Below are 14,524 nucleotides of genomic sequence, written 5' to 3' on the forward strand. Positions count from 1 at the left end.
TAACTTAAAGAAGGTAGAAAACATACCACATTGATTTACACTAAGTTTTATACATGTAGAATGTTTATACATGTTTTATACAATAGAGTTCTGTACATACAAAATAGTCCCACTTATGAGTCTCAACATACACAGATAATTTTATTTTCATAAATGATTACCTTTTCTTAGAAAAACTGAGACTAAATATGTATCTAAAAGTAGTTAGCCTAGCACTCAGTGGATGTTTCGTAGAGAACTATTCACTATATTTAAAGGGGAGAGGAGCTTAGGACTTTACTCATCATGGACGATATGTAGCTGTCTAGGTTACTTAGAAGTTCAGTTTTGCTTTATTTTTTGTAATATGAAGGTGAGATAGTTAGGAGTCTTCTTCCCAATAACGGATATTTGAGTATTTATGTAGAAAAGTGTTTTGTTTTTTTTTAATACGTGGCACTCTGTATGTTTTTGTAAGAATATACTTTTGTATTTTTTGTAATTCCAAAACATGTGCTTTAGAAACATTTAGCCATGCTGGGGAACCATATCTGATGACAGGACATATATACGTATTGTAAATTTTATGTCAATTAAGGTTAACTTTAAATCCAAAACTATAAACTGGCGTCATGATCAAGGAGCACATCAATTTTCTTTGGTTCCAAAGAGAATGTACACGTCACATGGACGAAACAGATCTTACAATGAATCACACTCAAATACAAATAATGAGAGAAATAATTGAAAATCAATGTAGATATTTTACAACAAAATAAAAACCCTTCAACATACATAAAACAATGCACAACAACATAATCACATCAACTAAAAATCAAAAAGAGAGGGAAAGAAATTAAGAAAATGCAGAGTCACATTGTTCATTTTAAGAGCGACATACTAACAAAAAGTAATCACTAAATTAAAATAATTAAATAGAAATAAAAACAGAATAAAAATCCTTTAGAACTGATCATATTTGAAGTTAACTTCAGCAAAGATAACCCCTCTATTCTAGAAAGGAACAGTTTAATATATTTTACATTCTGATCATTTTTAAATACGGCAAAATATTTGTTTTGTTGTTCAATTTCGAGCAAAGCTACTCGAGGGTTATTTGCGCTAGCAGTCCCTAATTTAGCAGTAAAAGACTAGAAGTCATCACCACCCACAGCCAACTCTTTTACCAACGAATAGTGGGATTGACCATCACATTATAACGCTCATACGGCTGAAAGGTTGAGCCTATTTGGTGGGACGGAGATTCGAACCCACGACTCTCAGATTGCGAGTCAAGCACACTAACCACCTGGCTATGCCAGGCTCATAGTAAAATGAAAACTCTTTATAGAATGAAATATATAATGCATAATGACATAATGCAAACAAAATACAGAAAGATCAAACTCTTTCACAAAGAAAAACTAATTTTAAAAACACCAAATAACACTTCAAAAAATTAACCATTTCTGATTTTAAACACACATGCGCATAAGCGAGTTGTAGTGCGTTAAACATATCAAATAAAAGAAACAATACATATAAATAATTTTTTAATCTCTGCTCATTCATACATATTGGCATACGTGAAAGAACAAGGACGCCATAATTATAAACATAAAAACACATATCCAAATAATGAAAAACCAAAAATGGTACCCACTTGCAAACAAAACATACAATAAAAAACTCCAAATACATTAATGCGCGTGTAAAACAGAAGGGACTCTCAATTAAGCACAAAATATACATTTTAAATTACTATGAATTAATCCTGTACAAAGTGTACATTCAATCTGGAAAGTTGTTGAGGTTTCACTCCATCCACCTTAAACCCACTAGAAAAGTTTCCAGTGTCACCCCTTTGTCTTTTGATTCGAGGTTATTGATGTCTTGAGATCTGTTTGGGCCTTTATGAGAATCCGTTCAGTAAGACATCGACTCTACCACCACTAGACAAGAAGAATTGCATCTTGCCTCAGCCGACCTTCTTCACAGTTTCCTTCTCTCTCAAAAATCCTTTTAAAAATTATGGCCAATGTTTACAATCACGATTATAGTCACTGCAGCAAATTATGTTTCGGAGTACCCCAGTTGGGAAGAACAGTCAAACGTAATGTTGCTTTCTCTTCCTTCAAACTAAATTACTGTCACGCTTAGTTTATTTATATATATTTTTAGACAAGCAGAATATTATTCGAATTTAGTGGTGTTTGGTAAGATTTCTGAGTTGTTTAATTGTATAAACGTGTTTAACTTGTACAGTGTTTTACAGGCTGTTTTCATTGTTCGGTTGAACTAAAACAAGTTAATGTACAAATGAAAGGTAAAGAATGTTATATATCTAATGTGAAAAATACATGCCTAGAGACTTTGAAAGAACACTAACAAATATAGTTAAATATTTAAAAAAGTTAATTAAGTTATATTTATATATATTTTAAAATGTTGATTGGGTTACCTAGTAGTGTTTATACGAACTATCGTAAGCAGATTTTTCGTGTTCACCGTTCAGTAAGACAAGCAGAATATTATTGGAATTTAGTGATTTTGGTAAGGTATTTGAGTTGTTTTATTGTATAAAAGTGTTTAACTTTTACATTAGAAGTTTTGGACAAAACTCCCTGTCTGTAACTGTATTTCACTCTTTAGCGGAAGTGTTCGTAAAAATTACTAAAATTTAATTAAAAAACAAAACAAAACTAGGACTTGACTATAGGTCTGTGAATAGTAATATGTACTGATATTGATAATTTATAGTATCACTAGTATTTATATATAGGCTAGGCTACCATGGTACTACATCACATAATTGTAACTTCAAATTTAAGTGTGATGTACGATGTAGGTTTACCAACTATCCGAAAGTATAAGAAAATCTTGTTTATTGTTGTTATTTTCGTATGCTTTTAGTTTTAAGTTTTTTAACAGTTTATGGCAGCGACATGTAAGTTGTACTTGTAGCGTAACGGTACATGCTTATACTAGTTATGCAATTTCCCCAAGCTTTATCGATTGAAGAAAACTATTACTGTTAGGTTGTTAATTTTGAACTTTTATGCCAAATAGTGTTCTTACATACAGTAATCTTAAATACAAATGTATTTGAACTCATCAGAATACTTCTAGTTCTAATGAACATAGTTTATTCTCCTCAATCATCCCCGTTTGACTGGAAATTTCTAGGACTAACTGTAAGTTGACAATATTCTGAGTAAGTAAGCTGTAGCGTTTCATTCGTGTCGGAAGAATTCCTAGCTAATATACTAAGCTTATATTGTAAAATAATCCTAATAATAATAATTGAAATAGATATAGTAAACATTATAACTAATATAAGTAATACAGTTATAGTGTTAATGAAAATAACATTAAATAAAGAGTAGTGAATTACTTGCAAACATGTAATATATATATATATAAACAGAAGTAATTTTATTCATGCAATGTCTCAGGTTTCATGTTCTTGAAGCACTTGACATCAATATGTACAAAACTAAATATAATCCCCTCTAATAATATCTTATGACCAATGAAAAACCCATTAAATGTAACACATAAGTGCAACAAGGGGCCTATTGATCCAATGAGACTGTCCCATCCACTTCAAATATACCAAGGCAAATCCAGACCTGATATTTTAAAATTAAGTATTTATTGAACCTCAGATTTACTGCATTTACCACTTTTTAAGGCAACCTATTCCAAAGGCTAACTACCCTGTTAGAAAAGTAAAACTGTCCAACTTTAAGGTATCTTCTACCCTGCCAAAATTTGTTCCCTGTTGCCCTATTATTCTTGATTCATCTAAACTGTTAAATGCCATAATAATCTTGAACACCTCAGTAAGGTCCTCTCTAACTTTTTTAGGTTGTTGGAATAATAAAAAATGGTAATAATTGGAAACACTTATTTCAAATAAATGTAATTGTAATTTTGGTTAATCACTCAGCCATAATGAGAAATACTTTTTGTTTTTGTAATTCACTCATTGCTATTATATATAAGGGAGATATTTAAAGCTTTGTTTCAACTTTAAACTCTGACTAGTCTGTGTGGGGTGTAAATCCAAACTACATGGGAAGTAAGTAACGTTAACATGATTAATGTCTTCTTGTTTTTCATGTTGCTATAGCTATACCTAGAGCTCAATTAGTTTTGATTTTTCAATAAATTATTTTTTTACATAATATTCAAATATTACTTCCAAGAAAAAAACCCAAAAAAAACAGTCATTTTCTAGTCAAAAATACAGAGGTTCTCCGAAAGTAATTCTTATAAAAATATTTTGGATCTTGTGTACTTAAGATTGGTTTTGTAAAACCTGATTCATTTATGCTGGAACTTGTATATTATTATGCCTAACATTTTCAGTGTGTTTTATGTCGTGTTATTGGTGTAGTTATGCAAGGTTTTTTGTTTGTTTTTCCATATAGCATTTAAATGTCCAAATCTAAATTGTTTTCTTCAGAACTTGTAATCCAACCCCCAGTGACACTTAGAATTATATTTGTAGGTAATTGAATGCTCTGTAACAATGCTATTCTCTTTTCTTAAGCAATGATTGTTTTTAACAAACAATTAATTTATTTAGTACCAAATATCCCAGTTTTTTGTAATAATGCTATTTTCTTTTTTCTTTCCACTCAACTTGACTGACCGATTGGTCTTGCAGCACTTCTATCTATACTGGAGAAAGTTTTTTAAAGAGCATGTACGAGAGTAACGTCCAATAGAAACCCAAGAGTTTTATTTTTAGTATTTTGTAGTCAGTGTCACAAAATAATGTTTATTTTCAGCAACAAAAATTTGAATGTTTTAGTACAGTAGTGTTGTACAAAACTGTAGAGAGAAACCTGTGGAATTATAATCATATTTTCAACTTGTTGCTGCTTTGTATGTTGCATTTATGAGATATTTTTTTATGAGTTTACGATTAAAAAATGAACTTAATCCTAAATTTTTGTACCTGATAATATCTACCATAAATGAAGGATGGTTTGGAAATGTCTATAAAACTAAAACAAGTTGGAAATAAAACTATTAGTTTCATGTGTAGGGATATTTTGCCATATGTTCTGAATTTTTTAATTCTTATCCTGTACTTGGAATTTTGGTGTTATGACAGTTAGAAGAAAAAATGATGGTATTTTTAGTGTGTCATTGAATCCTAATTTAGCCCATGTAAAAAACAAAAGTTAATTAGGCAATTATCTTTGACTGGAGAGCACTTAGCAGGGCACGTAGTTTTTATTGTATCTTCGTTGTTTCTCTGAATTTTTTTCTCATGAAACAATCTACAAATTGTATCCTGATTTACTAGCTTCCATAGTATGGAATTAATCTTTTGTTTTGTAAATATTCCAAATTTTCTTTAAAAATCCTAAAGATATTACATGTAGAAATACCATAGATACACAAATGCAAGCATGTCTTTTTACAGCAACCTTGTAAGCATTTTAAACGTGGTATTCATAAATATTAGAGTTATAGTTTCCATAAAGTTATACCGTGTAATTTAATACACTAATATAAAACTATTTCTTGACTATTTTAAGATAAATATATTTGAGTGAAAAATGCTTAGCTTTCACCGGGCATGCATGATTTCATGTTCTTGTCAGTCTGTCATGTTATTTTTATTAACTTGAACGAGTAATAAGTATATACGGTTGGATCAAATACTAATATGAATGTTCACAACGTGGTGGACAGAAAATGTGACAATACTGACCATAGCACCCTATCGTGTGAGAAAAATTGATTAGTAGAACGTAATTGATTAATTAGCCAGCTGATTAATCAATTAGCAAATTTCTCTAATCTAGCAGCTCTACTTAAAACTTGTACAATTACAAGGAAAATAAAATTATCACTAAATAAAAAAACAAATAGACTGGCTACTAAACTTGTAAAAAGGAACCAAACAAGATAGGAATGGAAGTAGACACATGACTTGATCAACTAATGATCACGTAGCAGACTAAACTGTCTGGATTTTATATGGAGAATAAAATCCCTACATTTTATCTTTCAAAAGTGTGGTGCTTGAATAAAATCTCAGCTTTCATCATCGTAGCTTTCCTTTAGTTGACTTTAGAATACTACTTTTTTACGATTGAAGATTCTGTTTGTTTTGCCAGTAACATAGGGATTTTATTCTCCGTGTAAAGTCGAGACAGCTTAGTCTGCTATGTAATCATTAGCTGATCAAGTCATGTGTCTACTTCCATTCCTATCTTGTTTGGTTCCTTTTTTCAAATTTAGTAGCCAGCCCTACAGCGTATGTGGGTCACTATATTATGGAGTGTATTCTAAAGCTTTATAAATTTTGCATGTAATAATAATGAAATAGGTAGTCAAAGATCGTGTACTGTTTTGCTCTATCAAATGATGATAAAATTATAATTACTGCTAGAACTGGGTAGATGCTAGGCCTGTTGAAGAAAGATGATGAGGAACAAAAAATAAGAAATCTCGATTTTGGCTGTTCTCCTGTTTTCAACTTTGGGATGTTCTAAATAGGTGAAAAGTATTATATACACCGGAAATAGAGCTAATGCACCAGGTAGCTCTTCATATCTAGCTTCTGATGACCTGTAGAGAAGAAAATCCAGATGTTTTTGAATTGCTTCATAACAGGCGTCCGTGCCATCGTTACATAGAGTGCTAGTACGCTCACTGATATGAAACTTTAATTCTTTATTTTGGGGTTTTGGAACAACTAGTTTTGTTACTGAGGGATTGCATATCTCTTTAGTAAATAAAGTTTAATTTTGCAGTAAATCAATCATCTGTCAGTTCTAGATAAATTCTTGTAAATGCTCACTTCTAAACTATTAAATTACTAAAGCCATTTACTTACTGCTAATGCCCTCGTTTCTTACAGTCTCCGAGTTTATGTTTTCAGTATTAGGTATAAAAAGGGAGTTCAGGGAGTATCATGATTTTTTGTCAATACACACCAACAAACCACAACAAGTAACCAAGTGAAACTCTAGAGTGACCAACATTATTAGCTTTGGATTCCAACCTTATGTATGTATTGTTAACATTCAGGTTCTACCATTGGCTGTTTGCAAGTTTTTTATTGAACACATTGCCAGTAAATAAGAATTGTTACTATATTTTTCAGTAGGATTCAGATTAATTTAAACATGAATTGTTACTATATTTTTCAGTAGGATTCAAATTCATTTAAACATGAATTGTTACTATATTTTTGAGTAGGATTTAGATTCATTTAAACATGATTCGTTACTATATTTTTCAGTAGGATTCAGATTCATTTAAACCTGAATTGTTACTATATTTTTCAGTAGGATTCAGATTCATTTAAATATGACTTGTTACTATATTTTTCAGTAGGATTCAGATTCATTTAAACATGAATTGTTACTATATATTTCATTAGGATTCAGATTTATTTAAACATGAAGTTCAGAGTTTGCTGACTTTTCATGAACCTTGTTGTTGTATAATATTATATTTTAACTTTGTAATTTTTCTTTTTTCTTTAATAAATAGGTATCTTAGGTGTGAATGACCTACCCAAGTGTACGCCAATAACATCTTTATGAAAGATTAAATAGAAAATACATGGCACTTGTCATCTTCAACACAAAGTCTGCCACCTCTAGGTCAAACTGCGAGACATACTACAATGTGTCTGTAACCTCCCTGTTAAATTGAGTGTTATGACACTTAGCTACTTATGAGTTCTGTATTACTTTACTTAAACTTCTATTGAAAAACTTTGCTGTGCAATGAATTCAACAGTTATGACTGTATTAAAAGCCTTGCTAGCAAAATTTGGACGAATATTCCTTGTAATCTTTGGGGTTGTCCGAAGAGCTTTCTGTTGTTTTAAACGAAGACGGCGACATTCTGACACTGTTCTTCCCGTGACTGTAAATTCAAAGCATCAGAGTTCACCATTAAATTTGCAGGTATTTATGTGTTGATATATGAATGTTTTTTTTTTAGTGCGGTAATTGTTAAAATGCTAAGGAGTCAAGAGAAAGATTGTCTAGGATAATCAAATTATATATATTATATACTATTTAAACATAATTTTTAATTTAAATTTTGAAAGAAGGTTTTTCAAGATTGTTTATATCTAATCTTAAACATTGTTGCTGTTGAAAGAATTATAAGTAGCAAGGCAGGTAAAAACAAACAGAGAGAATATATAAATTACTTGTTTTGATGGTAGGTAACTTGGGTATATAACTGGTTGGTTATAAATTACAAAGCAGGATCTTTCAGACAAATAACATTACAATCAAAAATATTGTTAAAAGTGAAAGTACTGAACTGATGAAATGAAAAATTCTAATCTTGATAAATATATTTAATTATCTATACTGATGGCCAGGTTGAATTTTTGATTTTGCTCTGGTTTCTTAGGTTACTTTGATTGTAAGTTATTATTTCCAAAGATACAAGATTACTCACCCACATTGTTATAAATTATACTTTTATTTTGTTTCTTTCGTTGGATAGCTCCGTAAGTCGTTCAACTATCGGGAATAATATATTTTAATACTGTAACAAAAGTCGGTAAGAGGAGCACTTGTGTTGTGGAGAACGAGGAGTTAGGTATTAGTGGGTAAAAACGTAAAACCTTGTAAGTTAAAAATCTAATTAAACAACCCTTATCAGCGTATATTGCTGAGGCTTACAACCAATTAAAAATACAAACTGCAACTAATTATGGACAAAAATTTTAAATTTGAACCTCCTATATTTTTTATTTTCTGAGAAAAGTATAAATTTCTTATCCCCCCCCCTTTGAAGAGCCCCTCCCATCTTTTCACACATTTCCAGCAATATTTAAATTATATCCATTTGTCTGATGGACATATTTGTAACCAATAGAAAGAGCATATTCTAACGTACGGGTATCTTAATATTGTTTATATTTGGAGGATGACTCTTTGGATGAATATAATCGGATTTATCTGAATTGACATTTATAACCATTTGGTGCAACAAGCAGATTTCCCCAACTTTGTCAAAAAACTTTTTATCATTGTGGGATAATCAGGATACTCACACATGCTTGAATTTCCTGCCTTAGTACCATGTGTGCATCACCGAGCAAAAGTGCAACTAGTGGATTTTGATATTGTAAATGTTCTATAAAAAGGTTAAATTCCAAATTTAATTTGTTAGTGGATAATTGACACTTTTCGAGAACCAATCCAAAATTTAATTACACACTTAAAGAGTTAAAGGTGGAAGTTGAAAAGAAAAGCTTGGATTTATGTTGAGTAGTCATTGTTCTGAGCAGTAATATAATTTTGTTTTAAATCTATTTATAGCTTAGTTAGACAGCTAGATAAATGATGATAGTTTTTGGACATTCTATCCTAATGTTTGAAACATACTTTTTTTTGTTTTGAAATACGTATTTAAAAGTTACATAGATTTTAATTGTGAACAATCAACATAGTGAGAGAAAAGTAGGGTTACTGAACTAAGTGCAAAAAAAGGCCTCAATCGAAAGTAAATGCCACATTTTTGGTTTTTATTTATTGGTAAATAGTTTTATAATAAAAGTAATGAAAATGTAGAAACTGTAAACTTTTAATCACACTAGCGTATTTAGTACTGGCACTGGCTCATCTCATGTCATGAGCTGTTACATAAACATATAATTTATTGTTTCATGTGTATGTCAGGTATAATGACTGGCAATAAAATTAAATCTTTAATAGCTGAAATTGTAAATATCTTTAAATTGAACTGGTGAGAAACGGTATTATTTATTTGATATCATACATTCCAACTTCTCTTCACTGATGATTTTACTACAGTTTAGTGTTATGGTAGAGGCAGAAAAAAAAGATGAAATATGAGTTTTAACTCTGAAAAAACTTGATATTCATTTAGTAGGTTATACAAATGACAGTGTTGCTTGTAGGACACGTACTTTGTGTACTTATGCTATTTTTGATTGCATACTAGTTCACGCAAAAAAAAAACACAGAAGTACACCCTTTTATTTTTTTTGTGTGTATGCCCACCCTTTCACAATGTATTATGAATGACTTTGTAGGAGTAGGACTGACGTCCTAGTTCGGACACCAGGTGAACATGTTTCGGTACGATTCAGGATTCGAACCCGCGACCCTCGGATTGCGAGTCGAGTGCCCTAATCACCTGGCCATGCCGGGCCAACATTGTTCTAAAAGTTTTGGAGTGGGGCTACTAATAGATATCTGGTTTAACTCGATTAAACAATATTCCGAGAGGCTTGAGTAAAAAGAAAATAGAAGATGAACGTGTAGGCACGTAGTAATACCTAGTTCGTGTGTATCTGAGAGTTGATATTAATGACTGAAATGTGCTATTAAGGCACTGTAAGTATGACTTTCAATGTTCAAAGTATCTGTCTTAGCTTATGTACTTTATTCATACTATGGTTATTGCCAAGTATTCAATTACTAATTTTCTGTGCTTGTTTTTTTTTTAGGCACCAGAATTGCAGAGCTGGGAAGTATGGGAAGATGACATGCCAAATTCTGTGAGAGTTGAAAGAAATGCCAGTACATCAGGTTTCACGGATCAGGAACATGATGTGGATTTTTTTAAAGATATGACACCAGAAATTACCAAACCAAAGAGAGTAAATATGCTTCCTTCTTATTGTAAACTTATAAATTGAATGGAGCAGCATGGCTCGGTAGTTTCGTGCTTTGGATGACTGAGTTTGAGGCTGGCCCATGTCGTGTTGTTGTGTCCTTGAGCAAGACACTTTACCCCACTTGTTCCAGTCCACCCAGTTCTAAGCTAGAGATTAACCTGCGATTGGCTGCCATCCCATTCAGGGTGAATAGGTGACCATTCTCATCCACTTGTGCCTCTTGAAACCAGAGTTCAAAAGTACTGACCCCTTGTGCCTTGTAAAGGCAAGGATTTAACTAACTATTAAATTGAAGAGTGGCAGTATTACAAGATAGATTAAATGTTGGGATGGCTAAGATGAAGAATGGCTGGGACCCTGTGTAGCACAGATGGTAGAACACTAGCCTAATGGTTCTATTTACACTGTATTGTGAAGACTTAGAGGATTATCTGTAATCTTGGGTAGTCCAGGTAGAAGACTTTATAATCCCTACTCAGCTCTATTTATGGGCCTCTTTTTTTTTCTCAGATATTTAAATTGATAAAAGCTGCAAAATATTGTATAAGTTTTAATTGTTCAGTCCATTTAAGTCCAATACTTTTCACAAGTACTTTCCCAGATTATAAGCAGTATTTATATTAGTAGTAGGTCATTGCTGACACGAACTGATGGTCTTTGCTTAGTTTATCACTTTACGTCATTTTGTTTAGTTAAGTGTAGTGCAAATTTCATACTTACAGACTGAGGAAATGAGAATATTCGTTATAGAAAAAGGAAGTTATATGGGCCTCTAGCACAGTCATTGTTGAGCATACTTCGATGACGGTTTTTAAATGAAGATACTAAAACTTGAAGCAGTTACATTACAGGTTGTGGATGTGTTAAATGAATTATGTTACATCTAGATTGATTTGGTAAAAGTTTTGTAGGCATCTGATTCTATAGGAATTGAATTATAAAACACTCATTTTTCATATAATGTCAATTTAAAGAGATTTCTTGTTACACAGTTCACAGCCTTACAGACACACAGTAGAGGGGGTTAAATGACAGAAGGTTTATTAAATACGTGTACGGTGAACTGAAAAAAAGTCAGAATCAATAAAGGAAAGAATTACAGAAACATAGATCAAATTAAAAATAGAAACAATAGAGCATTTAACAATTTTGAACAATTTTAGTCAGAGGATATTTGCATAAAGAAATTACAGCTGTTCATTATGTTGTCTACGTAGAGCAAGTTTTTCATTTGGTAAAATCTAAGTTATCGGATCTTGTTGTAATTATTTTTTAGTAACAATAAGCTGGACTGTTGCTTATTAAATTATTCTGTTCATTTGTAAAAGAATGTAATAGTGTATAGTTTCGTATGTTACGGTGTTATCTGTCAAGAGATAGTAGAACCTGTGGCCTTATGGGTCACATTTACAGGGCTGTTATAACGCTAATTTAATTCTCGAGTTACTATTTCTCACTCATTAATTTTAATGATCATTACCACTATAATGCTAATTTAATTTCTTTGACCAAGTTGTGAATGATAATTAGTAGGCTTACTTATTTGTGTATCATAATGTAAATCAATACCAAATTTGGGGGCTGATTTTGGGGAATTTGTGTAAAAGTGTTTTTGAAAAATTACCGTGTTTCCTAAGGGGGTTGTTTTAAAAATTATACTTTTTTTTGCAAACCTCGCATCATTTGGTATCACTTAGAAGTTTGTGAGACCAGCAGTTCAGGAGAAGGGGTTTGGGAAAAATCCCCTCCACCCCCAAGGGGTGGGGTGAAAAATTTTACCTTTGTGCAAACCTAGGGACTGAGATGATTTGTTCGGTACCACTTTGAAGTTGGTGCAACCAGCAGTTTAGGAGGAGCTGTGTTACACACAGACACCGAATTTTATTATATAGATAATTGATATGTTTTTAAGATAAATGATGCTATTAGAGCTAGGTAATTACAGTATAATCGATTGCCTATGATCATCGACTACATCAATTTGTGGCATGTAAAATAATCAATTAACCAAACTTACAATTAAATTAATTAATGTCATGGAAATATTCAACTAATATTTATGATTATCGCTATGTTTTTGTTTATTCCAACCGTCCGATAACCGAAATTAATGACATGAAAATAATCCACTAATTTAAATTTGTTTCCAACTGTTTTAGATTATTCTAACTATCCATAATTGAAATATTGCCATTATGATTCCTTCTTCTGATTTTTCATAGATTCAAGTTTCTTCAGCTTAATTGATTAGCATCATGACTCATGAAAATGATCAGATAATTGAAATAACGGTTTTTAATTGTACAGTTAATCAAAATATTGCCATTATGTTTGGTTGGTGTTAAGTACAAAGCTACACAATAGGCTATCTGTTACCCACTGCAGGTATTGAAACCCAATTCCATGACAATAACGTGTTGAGAATGACAAAGTGTACGTGCTACTTCTAGTTTATTTAGTTTAATTTTGCTTGAGAAATAATTATATAAGTAATAGTATTAATAATAGTAAAGCATCAGTGCTTGAGATGAGGGGTATAATAAACCCCCACTTCTAAAAATCAAAGCTATCCATACCACGATTATTTCTTCTTATGAAGTGCATCCTGGGATTTGTGAGACCTGTCTCACTCCTACTTATTTTGTCCCATTTTGAGCACTGTGAATTATACAATCTTATTTGTAGTGTTTGTTTTTTTCATTAAAAATGTCTGATAATAATGGTAATTAATAACAAAGATAATTTCTTGTTTGTTTATTACAAATAGATGGTAGTGGTGGAAAAGCATAAATATTATAATTTGGGTAGTTTTGATCTTCTTGGATAATGTGATGATGATAAATCCTGATATTTATATGGGGGCTTAGTTTTTTTTTAAGTGACTTTATTATAGATACTAAGTTTCCTAGAAATGTGTTAATAGAGATTTGATATATTTATATATTGCTAGCCTTATGAATAGTTATTTTGCAACATTACTATTTTTTTTATGAGTGTTTATATCTCTTAAAAGCTACTAGTACGGAAGCCAGAGACTGAAAGCTCAAAATTTCAAGGTTTGTCAAGTAGACTTGCTATGGATACCAAAGGCTTAGTCATACAGGTAAGGTTATGGATACTGATTATTTGAGTTGTTTTAAACACATGGGTGTTTGAATAGGATTGTTTGTTTCGTATACAAGTTAAGTTTTTTTTATAGAATTACATATATATTCAAAGGAGGGGTAATTGTTTCACAGCTGATTTGTAAAAAAAGTAAAGCAGGTTGTTACACAGTTATGTTACAGTAAAGCAGGTTGTTACACAGTTACGTTAGAGTAAAGCAGGTTGTTACACGGTTACGTTAGAGTAAAGCAGGTTGTTACACGGTTACGTTAGAGTAAAGCAGGTTGTTACACGGTTACGTTAGAGTAAAGCAGGTTGTTACACAGTTACGTTAGAGTAAAGCAGGTTGTTACACAGTTACGTTAGAGTAAAGCAGGTTGTTACACGGTTACGTTAGAGTAAAGCGGGTTGTTACACGGTTACGTTAGAGTAAAGCGGGTTGTTACACGGTTACGTTAGAGTAAAGCAGGTTGTTACACAGTTACGTTAGAGTAAAGCAGGTTGTTACACGGTTACATTAGAGTAAAGCAGGTTGTTACACGGTTACGTTAGAGTAAAGCAGGTTGTTACACGGTTACGTTAGAGTAAAGCGGGTTGTTACACGGTTACGTTAGAGTAAAGCAGGTTGTTACACGGTTACGTTAGAGTAAAGCAGGTTGTTACACGGTTACGTTAGAGTAAAGCGGGTTGTTACACGGTTACGTTAGAGTAAAGCAGGTTGTTACACGGTTACGTTAGAGTAAAGCAGGTTGTTACACGGTTACGTTAGAGTAAAGCAGGTTGTTACAC

The 14,524-nt window shown here is 31.8% G+C and overlaps 1 protein-coding gene and 1 long non-coding RNA gene across 3 annotated transcripts in view; both read left to right on the forward strand.

The window, feature by feature from the left end:
* Positions 1 to 2,448: 2,448 nt before the first annotated feature.
* LOC106467259 (receptor-binding cancer antigen expressed on SiSo cells-like) overlaps positions 2,449 to 14,524 on the forward strand; it is a 17,190-nt gene continuing 5,114 nt past the window's right edge. Inside the window, exons 1-4 of one of the 2 annotated variants that reach the window (XM_013927588.2) lie at positions 2,449 to 2,532; positions 7,507 to 7,928; positions 10,460 to 10,612; positions 13,644 to 13,733. In XM_013927588.2, the coding sequence (XP_013783042.1) occupies positions 7,746 to 7,928; positions 10,460 to 10,612; positions 13,644 to 13,733 (426 nt within the window). In that variant the 5' untranslated portion in view covers positions 2,449 to 2,532; positions 7,507 to 7,745. Of the gene's footprint in view, positions 2,533 to 3,061; positions 3,174 to 7,506; positions 7,929 to 10,459; positions 10,613 to 13,643; positions 13,734 to 14,524 lie in introns of those variants that run through there. The other variant, XM_022395393.1, reaches the window with a different exon arrangement.
* The window catches only part of LOC111087733, a 1,851-nt gene continuing 1,150 nt past the window's right edge, over positions 13,824 to 14,524 (forward strand). Inside the window, exon 1 of the long non-coding RNA XR_002612386.1 lies at positions 13,824 to 14,514. This is a non-coding gene — a long non-coding RNA (uncharacterized LOC111087733). The remainder of the gene's footprint in view (positions 14,515 to 14,524) is intronic.

The sequence above is a fragment of the Limulus polyphemus genome, unplaced genomic scaffold (assembly GCF_000517525.1).
Source record: "Limulus polyphemus unplaced genomic scaffold, Limulus_polyphemus-2.1.2 Scaffold2547, whole genome shotgun sequence".
NCBI classification, from domain to species: domain Eukaryota; kingdom Metazoa; phylum Arthropoda; class Merostomata; order Xiphosura; family Limulidae; genus Limulus; species Limulus polyphemus.